The following is a 27,971-nucleotide window of genomic DNA, read 5'->3' as shown; positions in this document are numbered from 1 at the left end:
TCCTGCAGCTCTCGGCACGTCCGGACTACGCTTCCCGTGCGGCCTTGCGCTTAAAGGCGCCGCGCCGGCGCTCGGTCCCCGGCGCAGGGCGAAGGGGCGGCCGCTGCGGGCCGAGCGAGGCTGTTGGCGCTGCCCTCTCGCTCCATGCTGCGGTCACGTCCCGGCCGCTGCCGGCCCCGCTCCGTCCCTCCCTGCCGCAGGTGAGTGTGGTGGGGGTGGACGGGCGGGCAGTGGCCTCTTTCCCTTCGTGGCCGCCTCCCCCGTACCGCGGGGCGCAGGGAGGGGGTTCGCGGCTCCTCCTCGCCGCTCCCTTCCCCCCCTGCGCGTCCCCGAGCCGCTCTCAGGTGGGTGCGAGAAAGGGCTGGGCCCGGAGGTTGGGTGTTACCGCCGTGTGTCTGCGGGCGGGAAACAGACCGCCTCGGGACGGCTGCGAAGGTTCGTTCTTCTACGTGGATGTCACGACCCCAGGGCGGTGGGCACGGCCCTGAGCGCTGCAGTTCGAGGAGCATCTTTCACGCTTTCAGACACACGGTTTGGGTGTGGGGAGGTGCTGTGTGGAGTTGGCTTGTTTTTAAATATTGTGGGCTATTTGACTGTAACGTCAGTGGTCTTTCTCTTGTGGGTGCTGAGAGGTGGAAATGGATTCTTGAATTTTATCCTGCTTGGATAAACTGTGTAGTTTAAATATGGACTTTAAAGAACTTCCTGGGAGATAATCTTGTGAATGATGCTGTTGTCACTTCAAGTGTTCTTGTAAGTCTATTTTTAAATCCTGAGGACCAATTAGTGTTGAAATAATGCCTCCAGACCATTCAGCCTTGAGGTCTGTGATCTAAACTGGCAGTGTGCAGAAGTCCAGGAAGCCCTGCTCATGTTTTTTTCATAGACTCCTAGAATCATTTGAGTTGGAAAGGACCCCTAAAGGCCATCTTGTCCAACTTCCTTGCCATGAACAGGGACACCTGCAGCTGAATCACAGTGCTCAGAGCTCCATCCAGCCTGACCTTGAGTGTCTCCAGGGAGCATGCACCACCTCTCAGGGCAAACAGTGCCTCACCACCCTTATTATCAAAAACTTCTTCCTTATATCCAATCTAATCTCCCCTCTTTTAGTTTGAAGCCATTTCCCGATGTCCTTTTTTCTTGTAGAAACGTTTCTTTCTCATGCATAATGTATAACTTAATCTCTTCCAGTTAAGATTTGTTTTGTTATGTTTCATGTAATTGAATGTGTTGATGCTTCTAAGACTGCATAAGCAACAATTGGATGTGATACAAATTTTTAAGATAAGAACTGTGAGAGGTTTACTGATGTAAAGGAAGAATGTGTTCTGGTGCTGGGTTGAAGTACAACAACCAATGGCATCACGGCATAGTATTTTTAATGACTTTTCTTTAAGAAGAAGCACAAATTAATACCATGTAAGATGAGTAAGCATTCTGTACAGTGTTTTTAAAACAAGATAATCTCTAGAAAGTAGGCAAGGAGGGAACAAAATCTTATCAGTGACCTTGGGCTTTTTCTAATTTTGCTAACATTGACTGAAGGAGGCAATCTATGTTATATAAAAGATTGCAGTGTAAATTGAAGTCTTTGGTTTGCTTTGTAATTTGTTTATCCAGCACCCCAACATGACCATGTTTGGTTGGTACTGTCTTGCAGCACGTTGTGTGTCCTGGAGATGCAGAAACCATGTAGCAGAAAGCTCTGAGCAGTTGTGGATTATCAGTTCCTCCCATCAGCAGTAAAAACTGAAGAATGAAGGTGCCTGGATTTATTTCCCTATGGACGTTGACTTCACTGCTTTGTGGCCAGTTAGGAAATACTGCAGAGCACGAAGATGTAGTAAAGCATGCAATCAAGCTGCACCGTGGGAAAGGAGCTGTTATTACTCAGCGAAAGCAGTGGGTGATGGAGAGCTGCAGAAAACTATCTGGTCTCCTTCGCCAGAAGAATGTTGTGCTCAACAAATTAAAGAATGCTATAAGAGCAGTTGAGAAAGATGCTGGGCTGTCAGATGAAGAGAAACTTTTTCAGGTGCATACCTTTGAAATTTTCCAAAAGGAACTAAACGAAAGTGAAAACTCAGTCTTTCAGGCAATCCACGGCCTTCAGAGAGCTCTACAGGGCGATTACAAAGACGTTGTAAATATGAAAGAAAGCAGTAGGCAGAGACTGGAAGCCTTGAGAGAAGCTGCAATTAAGGTTAGTTGCTCTCCACCCCCGCTGTGGCTATTACTAGAATAGTAATATTTTAATTTCATTATGATGCTTTTTCACTCTGTTCTATACAAATAAGTAGATCTCCATGAAACTGAAGATTTACATTTTAAAATAGTTTTTGAATGAAATTAGTTGTGTTTGTTTTCATTAGCAAAATTAGAATTCTGGAATAGATCTGAAAGCTTAGTAGCAGCCAATAGTTATTTCAAAACAAAGCTGAGCATAATTGCAAGACCCACATCAAACACTGTGTTGAAAGAAGACGAGGTGAGTCTGCACACAGCAGAGCTGTATAAATCACTTGGATTATCAGAATGGAAATAAGGCAACAAATTCACCAAATACTAAATGTTTTTTCCACTTGAAATGAGAATTGCTCATCCCAAACCCATCATTCTGGCAGAACAACTCCTTTATTTTCTGTACTCATATGGATGTTAGTAAAATGGAGGTGTGAAATGTTGGTGTCTGGTTGGTTGTTTTTTTTTTTCTTTTTTTTTTTTCCTTTTTGTCTTAGTGTAGTATTCCTAGCCTAGAAAGTGCAGGTTTGGAAAATAACACCTCCGAGGAAGAGATGATTGAGGGAACTTTACTGAGAAAAGCAGGGGTGTGTAACCAAAGAGCTCAAGTGCTTAATGGAAAGTTTGGGTTTTCAGGTCAATCCAGACCTGTTAGGGCTTGCACAGTCTGGCACCCAATCTGGTAGCGCTCAGAGCATGTACTGAAAGTCTGCCATTGAGAGGAAATATTGCTTAGCTGACTTGGCATTGGAATTACTTGTTTCCTAGCCTCTGCCCCTCAACCACTGAAGAAAAATGCTAGGAATTTTCTTTGCATTTTTTTTTTTTTAATTTAAAGAAAGGGCTGTTCTTGTGAAAGGGGGCAAAAGGAAAAAGCATAGTTAAGCTACAGAGGGCAGAGAGGAGAACCTAGGCAGGGCAGCTGTCCGAGACACATGCAGGCCAGGTGAGGAGTGGCAAGGCACTGTTGTGTACAAGGGAGTGCAGTGAACAGTGAGAGGAAAGGCTGTTGGGAGTAGAAGTTAGGATGCAGACTGAGGAAACTGGAGCAGTCTGTGCAAACAAAGACTGGATTATGATGAATTTGGTAACAAGGAGCTTGGATCCGGGTATGTTCCAGTGACTCAGGATGACTTTGATATTGGCAGTTAATGGCAGTGCCAGCTTCTGCTGCATAGAAACAGCAGACATGGCTACATTCTTTTTCTTTTACTTTTTTTTTTCTTCTGAGAGTTCTTCACATAGCAGCAGTGAAGCCGTCTGTAACCTTTTGTCTCATTTACCTAATTCTTGGCAGCAATATGATTGTAAAACAAACAGAGGGAGATCTGTAGTAGAGCTTGAATGTTCCTTCTTCTTTTCTTTCATAAAAGGAGGCTTCTGTGTGTAGTGCTGTTTTAGAGGGGCGTCCTGTAAGAGCTTAACTTTTGCAGAAGTGGGTTGTGTAGTCTTTTTCGGTATGTCAAGAGATTTATTCAGTCAAGCAATCTTTTATACCACTCTTTATGTCATTTACATGATTGTTTCAGCAGTATTTGTTTCTCTAACCTTGTAATTTATGTTATAGTATGAAATAAAGGAAGAGACGATGGGTAAGCACATGCCAGATGAAAGTGACATACATGGAATAAATTTTTGTGTTCAAAAGATGTTCACACATCAGGTCCAATTTTCTTCCACTATATTTTTGTTGTCATTGTATTTTGCTGAGCTACTCAGAAGATATTTTTCCGAAGAGTAGTTGAATGGAAAATACTAATGACTGTAGAGGATACAGGATCACTCATTCACTTTATTTCTGCCAAGTATTTGAAAATTGTTAGTATCAGAATATGTTTGTGATGCTTTTCATGCTGGTTCTGTTTCTGGGAAAGAGCATGACAGAGTCATTCACAGCAGGGAAGTGTTGAATCATAGGATCATAGAAAGGCCTGGGTTGAAAAGGACCACAATGATCATCTAGTTTCAACCCCCTGCTATGTGCAGGGTCACCAACCACCAGACCAGGCTGCCCAGAGCCACATCCAGCCTGGCCTTAAATGCCTCCAGGGATGGGGCATCCACAGCCTCCTTGGGCAACCTGTTCCAGTGTGTCACCACCCTCTGTGTGAAGAACTTCCTCCTAATATCTAATCTAAACCTCCCCTGTTTCAGTTTAAAGCCGTTCTCCCTTGTATCACTATCCACCCTTGTAAACAGCTGTTCCCCTTTTGTTTATATGCTCTGCCTAAATTTGCTCAAGGAACTGTGGCAGAGTTCTGGAAGAAGCAGCAAAATCTTACCTACTTTCTATCTGCTTCAAATTTCTTGGGCGTCCAGTACTTATTCATCAATGGAAAAGATGAGCATTGCATAGATGCATCCTCCTCTGAGTTTACTTTTTTCATCTGTCACTGAACAAACAGCAGAGAGCAGTAATGCTACTTTCTTCTCATACTGGCTGGGGGTTTTACATCTTTTAAATGATGTCTGCTAACAGGGAACAACAGAGAGACCATATCTTTCCCTGAAGCTTACAAGAGTGACTGACTCTCACTTACCTGTCACATGAATAAGCTGTTGCTATTGGTCCAAACACCTTAGTAGTTACATTTTTTCCTAGCTAGAGTTATTTTAGGAACTGGGGGCCTTTCATCATTCCAGTGTAACTATGCTAATTACAAATGCCAGTATACAAGAACCACAATTCCGTGGTTTCAACACAACCTGGAGCATTCATCTCACTGACAAGATTTTTTAAAAGGGCCAAACACAGTTATAGGCTGCTCTGAACATAGTGTTGTCTTGGCATCAAGGAATTGTTTGAATTGTATGCATGTCCTTGCAGGTGTCAAGTGGAAAAAGGTCCATCTACAAAAGTGCCTGGAGAAGGGAATACTTCATTTATTCTGGCAGAGGTGTTTAGGACCATTGCAGATGCTGATGTGGGGAAGGCAGATAAAATCAAAGGGAGAGCTATTTCGATCTGATCTCTAGCTGGGTATGGCAGTATAGCAAAAATAGAGATTGAAACTTTTGTGTTCAAGCAACTGAGTCTGACCTAGAAATTACTTGTGTTCCTTACCCTGTTCTCTCTGTTAAGACTGGTACGCAGACACTGATACAATGTCTGTGTTGCTTCTGCAGTGCTACTGGTAAATGTTTTATGTTAAAAGAAGTGCCTGTTTCTATCAAAGTTTTGCTGCATAAAAGCCTGTCTAGCACTTTATCTGTGTTCTGAAATTCAACAGGAAGAAATGGAATACGTTGAACTCTTAGCAGCAGAAAAGCATCAGGTTGAAGCCCTTAAGAACATGCAGCATCAAAACAAAAGCCTGTCAATGCTTGATGAAATTCTTGAAGATGTCAGGAAGGCAGCTGATAGACTAGAGGAAGAAATTGAAGAACACGCCTTCGATGACAACAAATCTGTAAGTAAGGTTTTGGACTGTCTTTTCATTCATGTGTATTTGTATTTATGTTGATATTTGCACAGTAGGTGTATTTGTCTTGTATTGGCTAGTTATTAGGATTTTAGTCACTGCTTTGAAAAATCAAACAGGAAAAAACAACACCTTTTGGCTCTACGTTTGTTTTCTCTTCCCTTTTAAGAAAAGAAAGCGTTTACTAGTAGAATAATTGCTTGTTAAGAATGAGCAAACAGGAATCATTATTCTTTTTGTTTTAGATTTCTCTGCTTTGATTTGGAAGTACTCCCTGTAGCTACCACTTACAGTGACAAGTGTATTCCTTCTCACTGAGACAGCTCATGGGAGTTATGACCCATGACACTCTGGGATGGTGGTAGGGACTGTGATATTTAGACTTCACAGGATATGGAGTTACTGTGTTAAGTATAGTCTCCATTTTTATTTTTTTCTTTGTTGAAAAAGTTATAGGTAAACAAGAATCCTTGCAGTTAGTTTTCACAACCTGCATAAACATGTATTGTTCAAGGTAAGGACTTGTGACCTTCTCTGCTTTTAGCACCGTTTGTGTTGTTCTTGTTTTCTGTGTTGCACGATGGACAGTGTCCCTCAGGAAAGGCTGTGTGTAGTTTGATCTGGGAGTACATCAGTTTATTCCAGTGTCCCACTGTGTTTTTCTCAGAGACAGCCCCTCAGTTGGTCCTTTTCATATAATCATGGGTTGCAGTTTTATTTGGCTTCTTCGTTTTGAAGGTTTTGTTGATTTGCAGGTTGTCTTATAAGACAGATGTAGCTCATGAATTCCACTGAGGAGGAAAAACTATTGCTCCGTGGGAGAGAGTCAGGCAGGCTTGGTGACTGTATGCTCTTGAAGGAAATTGAAAGTAGCTTTTTGTCTACACCAGACCCATGCAATTATACCTCCACGTAATCCTACCTAGCAGGACCGAAAGAGTGTAGAGAAGAGCTTGCTCGAGTGCCCTCTTCTGTTACACTGGGATATAACAGCCGATTTTAGTGATAAGAGTACTATTTCATCTGCAATAGCTGGTCACTGAAGGGAAAAAAACCAACGTATTCTTCTTGTCCAGTGTCTCTTCTATTTTTTGTCTTATATCTCTAGTCATGAAATAAAGAAAAGAAATAACGAAATTCAAACTGGAGGACTATTTACATCTCTGTCTTTGTAAGGACTGTCTAGCATATTTTCTCTCAAGCTAAAAAACAAGTGAAAAAAGCTCTAATAGAATCATCAGCACTCTGTTAGGATGTAAAGGCTTTTATTGAAGACATATTCAAATAGAGATGTATAATAGATAAAAGTGGAGGAAAAAAAAGAATATGAGCTAAACTATGTCATAGAATACAACAATATTTGTGCATTGTTGCATGGAACACCCTTTCAGCAATAGTTGTTTTAAGAAGTAAAATCCTGAAAATAAATGCTGTCATCGTTTTGTTAGTAGTTTTTTGAAGCATTCTGGAGCTATGCCATCTACTCTTGTTCTCATAGTGGAGTCTATTTTTCATAAAAACAAAAATCTGGCATGATATCATCACAATATATGACTTATAAATATATTACACAGCGGAAAAAAAGGTTGTTTTTCATAACTGTCTTAATCTTGCAACATTTTCCCTGTATTTCTAATATTGTTTCTGAACTAGGCTGAACTTCTCTAGAGGATGAATACATTTATCCAATAATGTCACTTTTATTTGGTCTTTGATACTATTTAAATTTTGATACAGAGAAGTTTGGTTAGATTCTGTTTACACAGCTACCAAATACAAAGGAACACTTAACAAACTCTGTATGAATTTAGAATTCCAGATCTTCAAAGCAGATGCTTTGAAGCTGATGTATTTAATAATGTAATTTTGTTTAGTGAATGTTATCATTGACCTCATAACTTCAAATTCTCAAGATGGTACTAGAACAGATGTTGCCTTGTTAATGTTTCAGTTTTCTGGTGAAATCAGTCATCTGCAAGATGGGGAAACTGCACTAAGCAGTTAAATAATTCTTACGTGAAAATCAGTATATTTTAAATCGTGAAGTCAGCATTTAACACTATGTTCTGAGCTCTGTTTTTGTTTTCCTTGTAGTGGCAATAAGGTTGTGGAGGAAGAGGTTGGGAGTGTAGATAACAGAAAAGCAACAGGATTGGGAATCTATTGTGTATTCTGATTAGAAACAGTTCTTCGTGAATGCTGGCTGTAGGGAAGCCTTTCTTCTTTGTTCTGATACTGTGAGAGCAGTTTGCATGTATGTGACACGCAGCTGCTCCTGCTTTCTCTCATCAGCTGAAAACATGAAAACCTGCTTTGGTCTCTTAGACTTGGCAATGGACGCTCGGTTCTGCCATGGAAAATAGTGTGGTAAGTGGGGAGCTTAGGGAGGTGAAAGTGGAATAGACATAAAGAGGCAGGTTGTAGGCAAAAAGTGGGAAAATACAACTTCCATAATTTCTAAAATGGTCACCAACCTCTCATTCTAGCACTGAAAAATGCTAATGTTTGGTTAGACATATTATACTTTTAAGTAATTCTGCAAACTTCAGAATTTGTTTCAATTTCCTGCATTGGAATTCTACAGCTTTGAAACCCCATCTTTATAATGTTGTGGGGTTTTTTTGATGGAACAGGTTGGCTAAAGAGGCATAGAAAATTGGCCTGGAAAACCTCTCACTGATTAAAATGAAAAGCAAACATAGCATTTTCAGTTATGATCATCAAGTTTTGATAAAAAGGTTGAAAAGATTTATATAAAAAGAAGCTGCAGTGTTTTCTAGTCAACATGAACACCTTCTGGAGCAACTCCAAGCACAGCTAATAGCCTTCCATGTTAGCATACATTTCATAGATGCATGTCTTTGTTTTTATTTTTCTTTTTTTTCCTTCTTTTTCTTACAGGTAAGAGGTGTTAACTTTGAAGCTGTTTTAAGAGTGGAAGAAGATGAAGCCAACTCCAAAAGAAATGCTTCAAAAAGAGAAGTAGAGGATGACTTAGGTCTTAGTATGCTCATTGATTCCCAGAACAATCAGTATATCCTTACCAAGCCCAGGGATTCAACCATTCCTCGTGCTGATCATCACTTCATAAAGGTGATAACTGTAGAGATGCTATTGTCTTTTTTTTAATAAGACTTACTCCCATTGGTTTGTATGCTGGTAGTGTTTTATTGGGTTGAATACAATTTCACATTTTTTTTTCCCCTACAAAGCTACCCTAGCATTCATTATTTTCCCCACTTCTCCTTGCAATCTGGCCGGTGTGTTCCTAATTTTAGCACAGTATTCATAAGACTGATGATGAACCACATGGATGCTCTCTGTTCATATTTAGCTTAACTTGCTCCTTTGGGGCAGCACAGTGTTAAAGCAAGCTATTAGTTTACCTGACAAGCCACTTGCATATTGTCACAACAGAGAATTTATATCTTCATGTACCGCAGTAAAGGAATGGAAGCTGCAAAATGCATCAGTCTGTTACTGTATTTGTTCTCCATGACAAATAAGTGGATTGAAATTGTTTTTAAAAAACAAAATTGGTCTATTCCACTGTTTTGTTTTAATGCAAACTGTCAGTCTCTCTAGCAGCCCTAATTAACTAAATACCTCCTATAATGTATTTAAGATATTTTATAAGTTGATCAGAATTCCCCTTATTACTAAAGTGTTGGTAGTTTGGATGCTTCATCTGCAAACAGAAGTGCTTACGCCTACAGTTGTGTTCAGGTAAGTTTACTGAAGTTCTGCTTTGTTTTCTCAGGCAGTATTCTACATGTAATTTTACAGTGCCTTTACAGTGCCACTCACCTTTTGAAGGGTAATAGTCTTTAATTTCACCACTAATTTGGGTATCCTTTATACTAACATACTTGTACATTTTACATACTAGGATATTGTGACAATAGGAATGTTGTCTTTGCCATGTGGCTGGCTATGCACAATGATAGGATTGCCAACTATGTTTGGGTACATCATCTGTGGCGTACTGTTAGGACCATCTGGATTAAATAGCATTAAGGTAGGCATGCATGTTGTCTCTTGACTGATTGCATTTACTGAAATCTTTAGCAGTCATTTTAAAAAATGGTATGTCCAACTTCAAATGCATGTGTTCTGAGTAGTGGTCTGCTGTGCATTAACGAATGTTTGACCAACTGGCACAATGGAATAGATGCTAAATGTGTGTATTACACTAATATTCACATAATTGCTTAGAAATTCCTGTCTTCACAACCTCTGCTGTTACATGGGCTCTTACTGAAATTCACTGTTGGGCAAGTAAGATGAGTAAAAAAATTTTTTTTTTTTTTTTTTTTTTTTTCCCTCAATCTCACTTTAGGAAAAAAAAAGACTAAAGAAATACAGTTTCAAAATTTCATGTTCTAAAATTGAAAATAAATAATAACTTTTATGGAGTACGTGTCTTTTGGAATGAGAAGGTTGACCACTCGGTTTAGAAACAGGATTGTATTGTTGACATTAGAAAGATTCAGCAATGGATTTTCAGAGACTGTGAGGAAGTGGGAACTACACTGCTGAGGGAACTTGTGTTGCTATATTACTAGCAAGTGAATTACCTATGAGAAAATATTTGTTTTGTAAGTATACTTACAATTTGCTTTATAATTAGGTTGCTGTGCACTGATATTTATTTTATGTTTTTGAAAGTCTATTGTGCAGGTGGAGACATTAGGAGAATTTGGTGTATTCTTCACTCTCTTTCTAGTTGGTCTGGAATTTTCTCCTGAAAGACTAAGAAAGGTATTTCTTTGTTGTACTTCTTTATTACAAGATGTAACTGCTAACGTCTAAGTCACCAGTTCTATTTCAGATTTGCACATGCTTTCTACCATATACAACTCTGTTATTGTACAGTTTTGAAAAGACAAATATGGCATCTTTTCTTTAAGTTTCTGGAAAGAATAGAATGCATTATTTATTCAGTGTCTCCAACAAAATTTGCTGTTCCTTTTCATTTTAGTAAAATAGGTTGATTGCTCAAAAAATCTCAGACAATTTATGGCAATCCATCTCTGCTTTATTTTAACGTGCAGAAACATGCAGTTGCTGTTATGAAGTGTCTGGTGATTTTTGCCAGTCCTGTAATTAAAAAAATCTGTTTGTTAAGTACTACATACTGAATTGATGATACGTGCTGTACTGGCTAATAAGCTGATTCTGCAAGTACATTAGCACAATCATGAGTATTACTTGCAGTGGCCACTGGGATTCAGCAAAAAGGTACAGGTTGTTTTTGATCTTAATTAAAAAAAACAAACTCATAAAATAAGCTAGAATGTTAATATTGGAAAATACTACCACAGAAGATGTGAAGACTGCATGTACTTAAAGAGTTGTGTTTTGTGATCTGTTCCCAAATTGATGGTTGTGAGTTCGTGAGACTATAAAAGCTTTCTTTGAAATGTGTTGAAGTCTGAGTATTCAGATTACTCTCCGATTTTTAGTCCATCTGAAGTCAAAAATGAAAGTCAGCAATTCAGAGGTTCTTCAATAGATACTATGCAAACCGTTACTAGATTGCAAGCAAATTCAAAATCGTGTATGGACTAGTATGAATTGGGCTGCTAGTATTTATGCTGGCTTACACCACTCCCTATGTTGGGTTTTTTTTCCCTATAATCACGGTAAATAACAGGTCTTCCATTTGATTTTGATGCAATTTAGCCCATAGTGATCTTTGACCCTTAATTTGTTGGTTTACAAGCTTTGGGAAGTATAGTTAATGAGCCTTCATGAGTTAACGAGCCTCTTGACATAGAGTATTATCTCCTAGGTATAATATCTTCAGAGCTTTGGGATGCGTATGATGAGAACTGGTTATGTCTGTAGCCCAGCACTGCAGCCCCTGATAGTGCAACTTTAACTGCTTATTTGCACTGAAAATCTCTGTAACGTGTCAAACTTCTTAATAAGAACTTGTTTTCTTCCTGAGGTGTGGAAAATATCTTTGCAAGGACCCTGCTACATGACGGTTCTGATGATTGCCTTTGGTTTATTGTGGGGACACTTGCTCCAAATCAGACCAACACAAAGTGTCTTCATTTCCACTTGCTTGTCTTTATCAAGCACACCGTTGGTGTCAAGATTTCTTGCAGGTACTGTTCGAGGAGATAAAGAAGGTAAGTGTGATTTAAATACGGACTGCTTGAGTATGTATAATAAAATTTGACAAAAATGGACTTTGTGATATTATAAGAGAAAGTAGTTTAAAAATGAAACAAAACCTTGTCTGGTTTGCAAGGGATCATCCTCCTTTAACTGGTCGGTGTTATATGTGTTCTTGCTATGAGGTGCACCTGTTACTTATGTAGTCAGTCCTTTCTGGATAAGGAACGGTATTAAAATCAGTGCAAAATTGGCTTTACTGGGGCTCTGGATGCATGGTGCTTTTTAAGAGGCTACCAGATAAGACCATTGCTACCAGACTGTCAATGGGCAGAAAGGCTAACTGAAGTAATTCACATCCTTTTCCTGCAGGCTAAGACCAGCTCTGCTAGTCTTTCAAAGACAGCAGCTCTTCAAATAAGTACTTTCAAGTGCCGTATAGCTGGCTTCTCAAAAGGCTTCTAAATGTTTCATTTCAGCAGTTTTGCCAGCCTGTTTTCTTCCCCTTAAACCTCTCTTATCCATAGGTGCTGTAAGGTGTTTTTGTTTTCCTTCTCCCCAGAATACTCCTATTCCACTGCCAAAAGTTTATTTTCTATATGCTGACTCTTGTTAAATTAGATCTGCCTGTTACTCTGCAGACTGTAAGCTTCTGTAAAGAAGTTCCAGTAAATGCATAACTAGAGCTTAACTGCAAAACAAAGTCAAGCTTTGTATGATACTTTGACCTCACTTCATTGAGAGCTATACATAGCCTTCATTTGATTAAGAAGCTGTTTTTTCTGCAAGCATTAATAGACTCTGATAAATGTTTCTGTGACTGCTTTGTTTGGTGTGCAGGGGATATTGACTACAGCAGTGTACTACTTGGCATGTTGGTGATGCAGGATGTGCAGCTCGGCTTATTTATAGCTGTTATGCCTACACTTATTCAAGCAGGGGTGAGCACACATTCCAGGTAAAAAAAAAAAAAAATATATATATATATATATATATATATATATATATCTTCCTCCCCCCCTGGCCTTTACAGTTTAGTATATAGGTTGCAAATACAAATATGACAGCGTTACCTTTAATGTCAGTCCACTAAAAAAATAGGACTTCGTTTTCTGTGTTCCCTTCACTGTTTGTACTTGCCATGTTGTATGAGGATATTCTTTCTGCTATAGCTACCTTAGTCCAGTCTAACTTGTAACCTGAAATTTGTGGTGAAAAGTTTGTTACTTTGTTGCTAATTTCTTAGTTTATTACTGATTTCTTTAGACCTTACTCTCTAAAGGCATTTTTGATAAAGGCTGTGGGATAGAATTATTGATTATTGTTTACTGTGAAGAGCTGTCAGCAGAAGTCTTTTTGAATTAACATGGAAGTAGACTTCTGTAAAAGAGATTGACACACTTAGCAGATGTAGTATTTGTGTTGTCTTGCTAACGTTTGAAATATCTTACTGTAGGTACCGAATTTCAGACATCTGTGGAATGAGATCTTTTCAGTCAAGGAAAACTGGTTTAGAGGCAAGAGAGCAGTTGAAAGAAATGTTCTGTTTGTTCTTCTCTTCCAGCATTTTCAAGGAAATACTGAGAATACTGATACTGATTGGCCAAATTCTCTTTTCTCTGGCTGCTGTTTTTCTTATATGTCTTGTTATAAAGACTTATCTCATAGGACCGTATTATCGCAAGTTGCATGCAGAAAGCAAAGGGAATAAGGAAATCCTCATTCTAGGAATATCTGCATTCATCTTCCTAATGTTAACGGTAATCTTTTAAATTAATAAAACCTTTTGATACGTGTGCTAGAGTTTACTACGTCAGTGCCATAAAAGCCATCGCACTTGCTGGTATTGCATATCCACATAACTCTGCAGTTTAATTTTTGGCTTTAAAATGTTTTAAAACAGAAAAGCACAGATGATTCATTTGTCACAGCACAGGTAAGTATTAACTGATACAACTTGATAGATTGAACTTCTGGTAATTTCTCTTATAGATACTATAAGGAACGTGATTACAATTTTAATTTTGAGGTATTTCATGCATTTGAAAATAATTTAGGATGGGTTTTGGGGACACTGATAATGGCACATGGTGACACTTAATAGCTCATTTACAATGGCAAATTCTTGATATAGATTTTATTATAAAATAGCTTCTTTTTTTTTTTCTTTTTTTTTTCTGTGGGAAATAGTTGGAGATGAAGTTGAGAAAGCATGGAAATGCCCAAAGGTTCAGATATTTTACCAAATCTACAGTGTACAGGATTCTTATGCATGAAGTGAGAAGATGAAATAGAACTTCAGAAGTCATAATTCTCCAGGAGATAGATCACGTTAATTGATTTTGAGATCTCTTACGGGTTTGGTTTATTTGGATCTGTCATCCCCTGGCTTCTATCTCATGTTTCAGCCCCCCAACAGACTCTTCTGTTGGCGAACAGACTGTGACAGCCAACGATATTAACTGTGGGTTTGAAATTCCTTTGTCCTGCTTGTGCAGATTTTTATGTCTGCCTTGAGAATTTCTGAGAAAAATTAGCAAAGATGCTCCAGTGTTTGGGAGCCTTTTTTGCTATCTGTGTTTGCTCAGTTATTACAGGGCCAATAGAGAAAGAAGTTAGTGAGAGCATACCTTCACAATTTATTGATTTTTGTTATGTGTGTTAAAAGCAGCATCCCCCTAAACAGCTATTCATATTCCAAACACAAGTGCTGTTTAATAAAAAACAAAACTATTCCCTCCTTTTTACTTTCTATCAGGCAGACATAACATTTGTAGAACAGCTTTAATAAAAACAAAACCCAATGTAATTCACATTAAATACTGCGGTACCTGGAAGCACTTCAACTGCTTTGATGAAAAAAATGGTCTGCATAGATTGATCTGATTGAATTGGGTATATTATGCCCAAACTGACATCAAATACAGAAGGAATTGGTGTATGTGACTTGATGTAAGCTGTGTATACAAACCTGAGGGGGAATAGGTTTGAGCATATTGGATGTGTATCGCAGAAATGGAGTGCTTCTTCAGCATGAGAAGTGTTTGAAAAGAAACAAATATTTTGTGTGCTTTCAAGCAAAAGCAGCTTTCCCTTAAAGCATGATAAATAATGTATTAAAAGGATCAGTACAAAAGATGCTGAATGTAACCTTGGTAAATCAATTCAGATGCTTTATGCTCTCTGGTACAGATACACTTAGCACAGTTTGCAGTACAAGCTGTGGTTTAAGCTCAAAGAGCTAAAGGGAAAAAAATGGAAAGAAGAAGAAAACCTCCACCAACAAGGTGGTTGTCCTATTGAAAAATTAATCAAGAAGATCTTCTGGAAAACAGATCTAAATCTAAATTGTTGTAGATGCCCTATTATTTCAGGAAAAAAAGCATGGGGGCAATCGAATTTGAAAATGTTGTGTGAATTTGGAAAGGATCAACTTCTTGAATGTGAGTGTATTTTGAGTGCCAGGTAAGAACAAATTGAACTCACATAGTGCTTACAAAGATCTTTCTCTTTTGAAAAACAAATCTAAACATCCACAGAATTTGTTTAATTATCTGGACACATAGAATTTTGCTTATTTGTGTAGTTATAAAAAAGCTTTTGAAGAACAGAGTAAGAGAATGTATATTTTAGCAGCTTTAACCAAAGAAAACTCTGTGGTTCCATTTAGGAAAAGTTGAGAGATGTTTTCAAGCAAAATGTTTTAGCTCTCTTTCTAACATATGAGATATTCTGCAGGCCACGTCTTTCCCAGTGCATGACTGAGGTGGGAATTGCATGATGTTTGTACTTCATGCATGCAAATACTTATGTGCTTCCACATTGAAGGCCATGTCTGGGGTTCACCTAAGTTATTTCATGTTGGGATTCATGTGTAATGCACATTTTATATATATATAAAAATTTCATTTATTTTACTTATGTCCCATGCTTCAAATTCTCCAGTGACAAATTAAACAAGAATAGTGGTTTCTCTATTATTAAGGGCAACTTCTGTGCCACTGTATGGGAAAAAAAGGAGGATAGGACAGAGAAGGTTATTACACTGAAATTGCTTGCTAACACTGCAGTGCGAGTGTTATCCTGTTGATTGAGGATCTTTCTGCATGGAAATTATTTTTGAACATTCCTTTGTCTAGAGCATTTCTGATCTGCTTGGTTCACTTGGATAACATTGCAACTCAAAATTTGAAACTGGACCTTCAATATGTCTTTACTTTGTAAGCCAACTTAGAGTAGGAGATGCAACACATCTCAAATATGAGCTGTTTTACCAAATTTTGGAGATATCTCAGATATGTAAGTGAAGTTTTCCCCTTTTTTTCCCTCACATTGGAGGGCTCTGAGAATGTCAGGTACCAATCCTATGCAAGTCTTGCTGAGTTTTGCTACATGGTTATCCATCTTTAAATCGCATAGCTTATCATCAGTAACAAAAGTTCAGTAGAAAATTATGAAACTTTCAGCTTCTTTTCCAGCTTTGATTTATGCTGGTACTGTGTACTATTTTGAAAGTGAAGCCTGATTCTGGTTTTAAAGCCACAGAGGATAGATGGCCAAAATGGTGCTTTTACGTCAGGACATGAACTGTACTACAGTGACCTGAAGAACATGCCGTGTGTCAGCCAGGGTGTCGATCAGTTGTGGGTAAAAAGGGGCTTTTAGTTTGACTGCATCATGGTAGATCTATGGTGACAGCAGTAAGGAAAGGGGAATTGCCAGCTGTCTTTATATCTCAAAAAGTTGAAAATAAAGCTGTGTTATTGCAGTACTTTATGTAAGAAATCGTGCATACTTTTTCCTGCATTCTATTAGGAATATAATTCCTTGTTTGCTGGAGTACTTCCCAATGGCTCATAACCTGCTTTTGAACTCCTTCTTGTCAAGTAAGGAGAGAAGATTAAGAAAGAACTGTAATCTTATATTCAAATTAATTATTTCATAAAATCATCCGAGATGGAGTTTTAAAAGGCTCACAAAAAAATTATTTCAGTTCTCATTAAGGCTTTGCTTCTTTAAAGTGCAAACTTAGTATTCATCTCTTCATCTTGGACACATTTAAGTTATGAATGTCCCAAATATTAATACATTTCCCTGAGGGGTTTCTGTAGTTTTACTAACTTACCTTATTCATCAGGCTTCTATGATGATTAAGGAGTAAGATAGGCAATATTAGTAGGCAAAACAACTGCTGAACAAATGGCTGAAATTCAACTGGAACATGGCATAGAGTAATGTTTATTTCTTTATTGCTGTGGTAGAATATTTGAACATAAAAATCCTATATTCCCATGAGAGCAAAGCAATCCTCTCTGAGTTAGGAGTAAAATGGAACCTTTGAAAACAAATGAAAGCTAAATTATACAGAGGTAGAAGGATGCAAATTAACAAAAGTTTTTCATTTAATTTTGAGTGGAGAAGCTTCCTGTAATATAGGAGTTGGGAAGAGGATAGAACACGTCTTGGGGATTAGTAATCATTAATGTTCAATAAAGCAAAACTTTAAAAATGGTGCAGACAGAGAGGGATTACTGAATGCAAAATATTTCTCAAGTTTTGCTTATATAAGAAATTTTATCTAAACTGCCACTGCACCAGTAAAGCACTCTTCATTGTATGTCTGTATGCATTATTTAAAATAAACCCTGACCCTACAGATTTAGTTGAGGAAAGGTATGTACTTACTGATAATGCTACTGGACAACCACTTACTAGGGTGGGAATAGAAAAAGTAGTCCTGGTATAAATCTAGCCCTAAATCTGAAGAACAGACTGAAAGAAGTCAGGTGTGGCCACATCCAGCCTGGCCTCGAATGCCTCCAGGGATGGAGCATCCACAACCTCCTTGGGCAACCTGTTCCAGTGCTTCAACACCTTCTGTGTGAAAAACTTCCTCCTAAAATCTAACCTAAACCTCCCCTGTCTCAGTTTAAAACCCTTGTTGTATCACTATCCACCCTTGTAAACAGCCATTGCCCCTCCTGTTCATATGCTCCCTTCAAGCATTGGAAGGCCACAATGAAGTCTCCCCAGAGCCTTCTCTTCTCCAAGTTGCTTCCCAATTAAAATGTGCCTTGCTTCAATAGTGATTCTTAGAACAGGATAGCATTGTGCAATTCCAGTACAAGGGGTGGTAAATCCCTTCTTAAATGGTAACCTATCCACATGCAAGCAAATACTTAAAATACTAGCTAAAAAGGTTTCAACCAGAATGTGTGTGAGTTTATAGCAGAGAAGTAGAAATAATTCCAAGTTTACCTGAAGAAGCTGTACTGGATCTACCATATTCACGAAGTTATGACTTTCAAAAATGTTTCACATATATGTGTGAATCAATATATCAATATATCAATATATTCACATATATGTTTCACTATATATGTGTATTTCTTATTTTAATTAATTTAATGCATTTCTTTCTTCCCCCTTACAATTTCAAGTTGTTGTGAAAAGCGCTGCGCATCTCTGAAACTGTACTGAAAAATTCCTTTTGTTTTAAGGCACAAATGTATCAAAAGTGGCATATTTCACATAGTAGCTGGAATGGATTATTTTATTGCTTTTGAACAGTCAGCAACCATTTGCAATGACAGAAGCAATTTGTTTTCTTAAATACCTTGCAATAAGTTAAAGACTAGTATGCAAGTGGCTTTATGTGATGAGATGCTGAAATACGCAGAAGACTGGATTTTATTTTCAGTGCTTGTTTATCATTGTCTTTTGTTCTCCGCTGTTAATTTTGAGTCATTTGAGTGTTAGCTTTGTGCCTCTGTGTAACACCGTTTGACATATGATCAATGCTGTCCGTAAATGTACCATGGTGTGTCGTTGCTTAAGCTAAATTATTATGGAAATAAGTCTTCAGTTGAAATATTCTATTAATATTAATAGAATTGTCCTTTCTAAGTGAGGTGACTGTCCTCAGCAGCGTGGCTTTAAAGTAATTTATTCCTGTGAAAAGTGCTGCTTGCTTTTTTAGTGTTATAGGCGTTGCCTTAAGCAGTTTCTTTGGTTTTTGGTTCAGTCATTTTGCATGTTTAATCTCTCCCTTGAAGTGCCATATTCAAATAACAAAAAGAAAAGAAAAAACAACAATGAAGAGGAGTCTGAGTTCTTTCAAATAGGTGCTTCATTCCAGCAGCTAACTCCACATGCTTAAATTCTTTGCTATTCAGTAAAACACACAAGCACATCCAGGTCCAATTTACAGTAGTAAAATGTCTATTATGTCTGCTATATTGAGACTGTTCTCCCAAACTATAAGATTTTACTTTTTTTTCCTCTTTGTTTGACAGTTGGAAATTATGCAGTTCTTATGGCTTGTTTTTACAGCCTCAGTGTATTGTGCAGTGCTGACTCTAAGCTGTTAGTCTCTCTGTAGTCTTTGAAATCAGATGCCATCCACAAGAGTGACATAAAGCATTGTGATCCAGATTAAAAGAAAAATTTTTTGTGGGGAAGGAGGTAACACTATGGAGGGAAACTGCTTTTGTGAGACTTTTGGCTAAATACAGCGCTGCAGAAAACAGAAATAAATCAGCAAATTCTATTTGTTGTTGAATTTGCACAAGCATTCGCTACATCCAGCACAATGTATAGTTTTGTAATTTTGCAGTGAAATGGTATATATGGTCACTCTGGACGTGAGAACGGTAACAGATTTTTCTGTTGTTCCTTGACAGATCACAGAGCTGCTGGATGTTTCAATGGAGCTGGGATGCTTCTTAGCTGGAGCTCTGATCTCTTCTCAGGGTCACATGGTTACTGAGGAGATTATGACCTGTATTGAACCAATACGTGACTTTCTTGCCATCATTTTCTTTGCATCCATAGGTAATTTCTAACAAAGCTTACTAAAAATAGTGCTGCCCTACAAATGCAGGGGAAGAAAAAGAGAATTGATGTCTGCAAGCTCGGGGGAGGGGTGGATTTTATTTCTATGCACACTGAAACATTAAAAGATGACACGATTGGTTTGATTTTGCTTATATTTTAAATGCAGTATCAATTTTCATAAGGAATTCCCATGTTGTACTGTCAGTTTTTGTCTTAATGTAACTTTCTCACTGTTAATTCTGAATTTGTTTGAACTATTTAAAAACCTTACTAAAATTTTAAGGGAAAAATAAGTTAATTTTTTTGTTTGTTTGTTTGTTTATTTGTTTGTTTGTTTTTGAAACTATTCTTCTGTCTTGGTATTGGATATAGTTGTAATTTATACCAAAATTTTATTACCATTTTGAGTCAGCGAGAGTAGGTTTCAGGTCCTTATGGCTTGCTTTTCTCTATAAGTAGAATATGGCAATGGAAGCAGGTCCTTTTTCCAGCATTTTGTTTCTTTAGTTAGGAAAATGTAATCTGCATATTCTCAGCACAGGAAGATTGGGTAAGACTACCTGCTGACTGAAATGCAATAGTGATGCCTAAGACCAGAGAAGTAATTCATCATGCTTGTTATCCAGAACATGTTAATTTTGAGAATATTTATATAATCAACTGATATCTTCATTTTAAACTGCTAGATTCTCTGTGCATTAGCATGCCTTGTTTGACAGAAACTGAAACACATTTCTAAAGTGCTTCAGTATACTGAATGAGGAGACATGCTGAGTGAAAGTGCTTGCTTCTCCCTCTGGATCATATAGGAGATGTGTATCCTATCTGGGGAGCTTTGCAATGTCTAGAGTAAGGGCTGTCTCAAATCCAGTCTCCTTTAAACTAGAATCACTCATAAATTTTTGTATTTTTTTCTTCTTTTTGGTCTTTCTGTCTTTTTATTTCCATGTCTACTCAAATGGTAGTGAAGCCCAGTATTCATCAGAATTTGCGTGCCTTACCTCATACATGTACCTGTTGTATGCCTGTGGTACCATAACAGAAACCAAAAGTGTTTCTTGGCAGTTCTCAAGCTAAAAATAAAGGGAAGAAGTTATGCTCACCAGCCTCAATCCATTTTGCCCAGCCCATGATAATTTGTGCTGATCAGTCAGATAAGAACAAAATAATGAAGAACTCATTCACCATTTCATTTAAAAAAATTATGGCAAATCTTTTGGGACTGTGCAATAGACAGTCCCTACAATGTAACCTACAATTGGTTAGATGAGTAACTGCTAAATGTTCACAGATAAGTCATTTATGTCTTTTAGTAAAGAAAGTGATGAGGCTAAATGTGTGACCAGAGTTAAAAGCATGGCATGTAATCATAAGCCAGAAGTCAATTTTGCAAGAGTTTGAACAGAAGTGCTGTCCTTTGTAAATTACGAGTACCAATAAGACTGATACATGGGACAAGAAGATAGCAGCACTGATTTGAGAGAAGACTGAAATTACTTTTGAAATTACGGTACAGAATTCAACAAGTATCTTTGACTGCTGTTAACAGAATTGTAAGAAGGGAGAGAAAATTGCCTGACAACTTGTGTGGGGTAAAACCCATTTACAGAAAATGGGTGCTAACGCCACCTCACAAGCAGGTTAGCTAAAAATCAGAAAGATGATCTGTGTATGTGCATCTGACAAAATGTGCTGCTTGCTTGTGCAAAAACAAACAAAAACCTTCTCCATAAAACAAAGCATCTCCCTCCAAACTTTTTGTCTCCTCCCATTATTATTTTCAGTTGCTTTCAAAGTGTGTGGTTAACAGTGCGTGGAAGCTCTGTCAGTGGCAAGGAAGTTGTTTTTAAAAAGGAGCGATGTTGCAAAGAAAGCTGAGTTGTATGAAGTGGCATTTTTTAAGGACTATAGGGAAATACTCTACTTTGTCATCTACAAACTTACTGAGGGTGCACTCGGTCCCCTCATCAGGTCATTGATAAAGATGTTGAATATGTTGAATAAATTTGATAAAGATAAATTTGATAAAGATGTTGAATGTTGAAGCAGCTCCAGTACAGAGCCCTGGGGGACGCCACTTGTGACCAGCCGCCAACCGGATTTAACTCCATTGGCCACAACTCTTTGGGCCTGGCCATCCAGCAGTGTTTCACCGAGCAAGGTGCTTGCCCATCCAAACTGTGGGTAGCCAGCTTCTCCATGAGGATGCTGTGGAGGACAGTGTCAAAGGCTTTAAAAGGCTTTTAAAGTCTTGATAGATACAGCATCACTGTAGATAGATCCAAATGCATCACTGAAGTTATTTTTCTGATTGATTGTCCTATCTTGAGGATGTGTCAGAGTTAATCCTATGTCAGAATCTGAGTCAGAATGAACCTGGCTGAGGTTCAACCACCAGAGTTCTGTTTTCTGTTATCTTGTCTGCTGTCAAGAATCTCTAAGATTCCCCTTGTTGATGCTGGATTTTCCAGGACAAGCAGATGACTACATTTCAATCTTCATGTGCTGTGATGCAACAGGCAGATAGAATCCGTTTAAAGTATTTTTATTTTTTTCCTGAAGAAAAAAAGGTACTTGAAAAAAGGTGAAAAGTCTTCCTTGCAGTCATCCTTACATGAAAATATACCAACTTATATGAATGAACTGTGCCATTTGGCTTGACTTCCAGTGCAAGGCCACCATCTACACAACATTGCTTAGAGCTGAAGGCCCATGGACTGTGTTCAGCTATGAAAACCTACCTAATTGGTACACTAGCTATGAGTGACAGGCCAACACTACCAGATGATGGTGCTAAAGTTTTTGAGTTCTTGATTGAAGTGCTTATTCCATCTTAGAGAACAAGTCCTTACTGAATCCTGAGCCTAGTCACAAAGTCTAAGTAAACCTGCTGAAATTAGTGCATCTCCTGTCTGTGAAGTTAATCTCTGATGGCCTTCATATTGTCAGGAAGGCTTGATGTGCCTGTATAGCAGCCTGATTTTACTTATGGCTTTATCCTAAGTTTTTGCATAGGACAAAGATCTGTAGTAATTATGAAATTACTGTGGTGGGCTTTATTTTTCCCAAAATGTGCGTGCATGCAGGGCTGTATGCTTGTTTTCTCAGAATTGTGTACATTACAGGCTTAGGCTTGCTTTAGCTTAGAGACATTATCACCTATAGGTGCTTACCTCCACAGGATTAGTGTAGAAATCTGTGGTAGTTTGTACTTCAGCTCCTTTGAATAAGGTAATAATCTCCATGTTGGGAGGCAGTCCAAATGAACTTCAGGCTGCCTGTCTGCTTCAGAACTGAGAAAGTTGATCCACCAGTAGTGATGAGAGCCCTAGGCTATACTTACAGCCTCCTTTGAAATCTTCAGTTCCAGATATGCTGGTTGGCCCTCTTGTCAAACAAGACATTGTTACAGGCTGTGTTTCTCTAGCCGCTTTTCATGTATATCATCTCTGAGACCAGCCTAAAGGTGAACAAGCAACATGCATGTGATAAACACCAGAGAGACAGAAGCTACTTGCCCCTCCATGTGTATGCACACGTCTAGATTTCTTTTTTGATACAGTGTTCATCTCTTTTGTTTTGCCATCTCTTTCTTTATTCTGATAATCCTTTGTATTTGTGCATCTCTGGTTAGACAGAAATTAAGAAATAAAGTAGAGTGTGTGTGTGCTATGTAGTACTTGTATAAAAATCTCTGGTGGAATACGCATATAGACAAAATATCTTGAAGTTGCTGTAAGTACATTCTCTTCTGCATTTAGGAAGAGAAGAAGACAAGTCTTAGTTCTATATGTTTCTTTTGGCTCTGCGATCTATAAAGCAGGGGAAATTAGTGAAAATTTATCCTGCATTCCAATAAGAAGTTACCGCATTGATTTACAGATCTCTTAGCCTTCAGCAGAAACAATTTGGTTGAAGAATCAGCAGCTACTAGGAATTTATCAAGGACACCACCACTATTTTAGTTTCCTTTTTAAGAGCTTTTGTGAAAAAGGAATGAGCTTCCAAAGTTGTTTACCTGTATTAAGTTGCTCATATCATAGGTGATGGACTTGGCTTTAAGATTCTTCTGCAGTGATTTCAGGGACTCTAGGACTTCTCCAACAAGTATTTGATTTCCTGGGATGTTTAATACTACTCAGGTGTAGTTTTGAGCTTTTGTGCTCTTCACAATTCTTATTATCTTGCTTCTTCCTTTTCTGATTCTAGAGTAAAATTTCACCTTTTACTGATTCTACAGATAAGCTTAATGAAAAAGCACATGGGTGCTTATCGGGAATAAAATTTGTGTCTGAGTTTGAGACATAAGGTTCTGCCACCTTTCTTCTATATTCCTTTTCCAATAAAACCAGCAACCACAAAATTCCTAGACCATAGCAATGTAGCTTTATGCAGTTCATTTACTTGTAGGCCATACTCAGAGGTTAATGACTTTCCCTGATTCCATTCAAAGTGATTTTTTTTGTTCAGGTGATTTTCAGGGATTGTGAATGAGGGTCATGGGATGAAAGCAATTTTCTGTTGTAGTTGTAATGTATATAAAACCTGAAAATGACATTATTTCCCAAGTAATAATCCACTACGGCTTCATACAAAAATGCTAAATGGCTAGTGAAGTCTATATTGCAAACACTGCAGAACAATGGCATTATTTTCCTGTGGTATTTTTATAGCTTTCATGAAAGAGATGTGTTTTATTCAGGTTCTGGATTATTTACTGGTGCAGAAGAGAGAAAACATTATAAATGAAAGTGCTTGTGCATCAATCATACACAATTTAACTTGATTTTGAATGTTGTTTGGGATGAACCCTTCCAAAGATTTGGCAAGGAGTGTTTCAGTGATGGAGTAGGTAGTGTTGGTAGGTATCCTAGGGATTTTGTTTATTTTTGAAAATATAGTCTTGCAATTAAATCTGTTAACTCTCAAAATGATAATAATGACATATCAGCATTGAACTTTGAAATATTTGTCTCCAGGGATTCCTAGAATAACAAATTGGGTATTATTATATTCAGTGAGATCAGAGCTTCCTCATCATAGTTTTATTCTGAAAGTTAAAAATTTATCAAAGCAATAGTTACAAAAATCTGGAAAAAAGTCAAATGCTATTTGCAAATACCATTGCAAATGCTTCTTATGAAACATTAGCAGTGTTCAGCAACAAACTGTGTATGCTTTAAATAAGATAGAAATGAAATATACCAGTGTAGCAGATACCTTTAAAGGGGAAATAAAAAATGAAAATCCTCTACTAAATGCAATACAACTCCATAGTATATCTATCTGCAAATAGTGTAGAATAAAAATATATTGTTTTGGCATTTGGAAACACTGCATACTTTTCTGTTTACTTGTCCATTCCAACAAACATAAGACTTTGCTATTTAAGACTTGGCTTAGATGTGAGTCTGAATGCTTGGCAAAAGTTGTTGGTTTTAAAAGAAGTACTGGGATAATAGCACTTTTTTTTTTTTTTTTTTTTTTTTTTTCTTCCTCCTAGGACTTCATGTTTTCCCCACGTTTGTAATATACGAACTCACAGTGTTACTCTTCCTTACGTTGTCTGTGGTCATAATGAAGGTATTTCTTTCTTTTTTTAATCTTTAGATAGTCTGAATAGCACTGCATGTCACTATGAAAATTGCACAGAAACTGCACATCTTCTATAGCAATGAATATTACATCTTGACTGCAGTTGGAGAAATCTAACTGATAGAATACAGTTTGATGTAACATTCTTTGTGTGTGTGTATCTTAAAGAAAAGATCTTTCTTAATGTAAAAGCCTGTTACACATGGAGAAATGCCTATTTGTCTAACTTAGGATTCATGAAAAGTTATCAAATTATCAAATGTTTTATTATAGTAAATAAGATGGTACTTTTTACTCTGCTGTCTACCTTTTGCCTCTTTTGACATTAATACAGATAACATAATTAAAAGTCCACTCCAGTGTTGCACATGATGCAATGTATCTTCTATTGATTGTTCTATTTTATCTATTATACTTCCTTTATTTAAAAAGTAATCAAGAAAACAATAACAACACAGCAACAACTCAAAAAAAAACCAAAAAAATGTTCAATGTTCTCAAAGTTTGTCTTGGCAGTGCTGGTCCTTTCTCTGATTCTTCCGAAGACCAGCCAGTATATCAAATGGATTGTCTCAGCAGGACTGGCACAAGTCAGTGAATTCTCTTTTGTTCTGGGAAGCAGAGCACGCAGAGCAGGGATCATATCTCGGGAGGTAAGCTATTTTATAGTTATTAACTTTGCATTTTGCATCTCAGTATCTTACTGGGATTTTATTTTACAGTGTATTTGAAATACACACGTATTTGGTGGCATCTCTAAATTGTTAGCAAATAATCAGCCCATACAAATGGAAACGTGTGTCCTTGACAAGATTCGTAGTTTGATTTTTCGCTCATTAAACTTCTTGGACTTAAAATATTAAAGCTGCAAGCATAAATTTAAAATGACATTGTTACAAATGCTTTTTCTTAACTGTTCCTCCTTAGAGCTTCCTTATTAACTGAGCACTGAATTGTAGCTACTACGCAAGTCACTAAGGCTTAGAAGCCTGTGCTTTTGAAATCTTGATACAGCTATAGGAAGAGGTAACTGAGAGCATAGGAACTGAGGAAGGAAACATCAATAAATTAGAGAGCAGGTATGGTGAAGTGGAAGTTGACTTAATATTTAAACAAACAAAGGAGGAAACAAACTTGTAGTCACCACCTGTGAAATTTGTTAATTTTAAATCCTCTGCAGAAGAAATAAGCTTTTAAAGCAGTTCTCAAAAAAAATTTCTTATGAAGGAAAACTTTAACTTACTTTTATATTCAAGTTACAAGAATACTGTTGTCTCCAGAGGAAATCTGCTTTGCAAACTTCAGTAAACTATAGCTACAGAGATGTAACAACTGACCCTGCTTTCTAAAGCTATGTGTGTTCTCTGTGTCTCTGCTCACAAAAATACTCCGCTGCCTGGCTCTCTGAGCTTTCCATTGTGTGAGCAGTAGGCTGTATAATGCTGGAACCAATTCCAAATTAAGCAAGTGTGAAAAATTTACACAATGCTGTTCACTTGTGTATGTTAAGGTGATTCATTTTCATGTTTACTCCTGCATATAATTAGGAGTTATAAATACTGTATGTTTGTATAGAGTTTCAAGAGACCCATACGTGATTACAGAATCAATGTAGGGGGGCCCACCCAGTTGGTTTGGAGGGAGGCCTTTAGGCTTTCATTTTTCATGCTGTTATCTACTGCATAAGTTTACGTAGCTCTGAAATTGCTTCAAGTCACTCTTCTGTTTTCTTCCCACTGCCATTTTGTAAGACTCTTTCAGAATATGTAACCAAGACCTCGTTTCAGAAGATGTGTGGTATGACTTAGAGGAATTTTTGTTGGTTTTTTTAGTCTTTAAAATAGTAATGCATTTTGCAGTTACATATGCAAACCTGAATTAATCTTGTTTTTTCATAAAGTGATGTTTAGCCTTTGACTTGTTGGCTCTGCTTTCAAAATTGACCTCTTAACTGCAGATCTAAATAATTATTTTAATGTAAGTTCATTGTGTTGTTTTTGTAACTGAATGTTCAAACCAGGTGAACAGATGTTTTGTGCTTGCACTTGTATGTTTTTATAACAGTGTGCATAGGTGGATGAGGAGACAGGTGAAGTTTCATGAAAATACTGTTGAGAAATGTCCGATCTCATCAAACTTCCAATGGTTTCTTAGTTTGCCTTGTAACTGTGGAGAGCTTTTATTTCCAATTTCCAGGTCTATCTTCTTATTCTGAGTGTGACTACTCTGAGCCTTTTACTTGCCCCTGCCCTGTGGAGAGCTGCAATTATGAAATGTGTTCCAAGGCCTGAAAGACGCTCAAGTACTTGATAAGACTTGCACATGAACAAGAACACATCTTCTTGCAAAGATATCTTCATTGCTCATTGTATTTCTATGCACTTGGAAAACGAGAGGTTTTCAGTAGTCCTCTTAACATGCACTTGGTAATAAGCCTTACACTGACCTTAAAACAAAATTCAACACTAAAGAATTGTTTGATTTTAATTGCACGCCTCTTACAAAACTGGCTTTCTCTGACAGATTAGGATCTGCCAGACTATTTTTTTTTATCTGATCAATTATGCAGTCTAAATTGTTTTTTTAACTGTAGCATCATGCCAATTTGGTTGATTATTTTTTTTTTGCCTGAATGTGCCTTTTAATTCTCATCCTCCTTTCGTTACTGTTAGTTCACCACCAGATTTTGTTTTAAAAAAAAAAAAGAAAAAAAGTGTACTATGGTGCCTATGGTATCTCCTTCCATTA

General features: G+C 37.5%; 1 protein-coding gene across 4 annotated transcripts; it reads left to right on the top strand.

Moving 5' to 3' along the window:
• Positions 1-63: 63 nt before the first annotated feature.
• On the top strand, positions 64-27,971 carry TMCO3 (transmembrane and coiled-coil domains 3). 4 transcript variants are annotated; one of them, XM_048959861.1, is made up of 13 exons: positions 70-200; positions 1,664-2,206; positions 5,475-5,654; positions 8,568-8,759; positions 9,556-9,684; positions 10,335-10,427; positions 11,620-11,806; positions 12,633-12,750; positions 13,249-13,552; positions 19,475-19,625; positions 25,132-25,211; positions 25,727-25,876; positions 27,420-27,971. In XM_048959861.1, exons 2-13 carry the CDS (start codon positions 1,760-1,762, stop codon positions 27,531-27,533), a joined length of 2,145 nt encoding a protein of 714 aa, XP_048815818.1. In that variant the 5' UTR covers positions 70-200; positions 1,664-1,759; the 3' UTR covers positions 27,534-27,971. The 4 variants fall into 4 exon arrangements, with proteins under 4 accessions (XP_048816066.1, XP_048815987.1, XP_048815818.1 ...); XM_048959943.1 differs by having other exon boundaries at positions 71-200; positions 13,357-13,552; XM_048960030.1 differs by lacking the exons at positions 25,132-25,211; positions 25,727-25,876; positions 27,420-27,971 and adding an exon at positions 24,331-25,113 and having other exon boundaries at positions 69-200.

The sequence above is a fragment of the Lagopus muta genome, chromosome 1 (genome assembly GCF_023343835.1).
Source record: "Lagopus muta isolate bLagMut1 chromosome 1, bLagMut1 primary, whole genome shotgun sequence".
Taxonomy (NCBI): domain Eukaryota; kingdom Metazoa; phylum Chordata; class Aves; order Galliformes; family Phasianidae; genus Lagopus; species Lagopus muta.
This window is presented reverse-complemented; position numbering and strand designations above follow the sequence as displayed.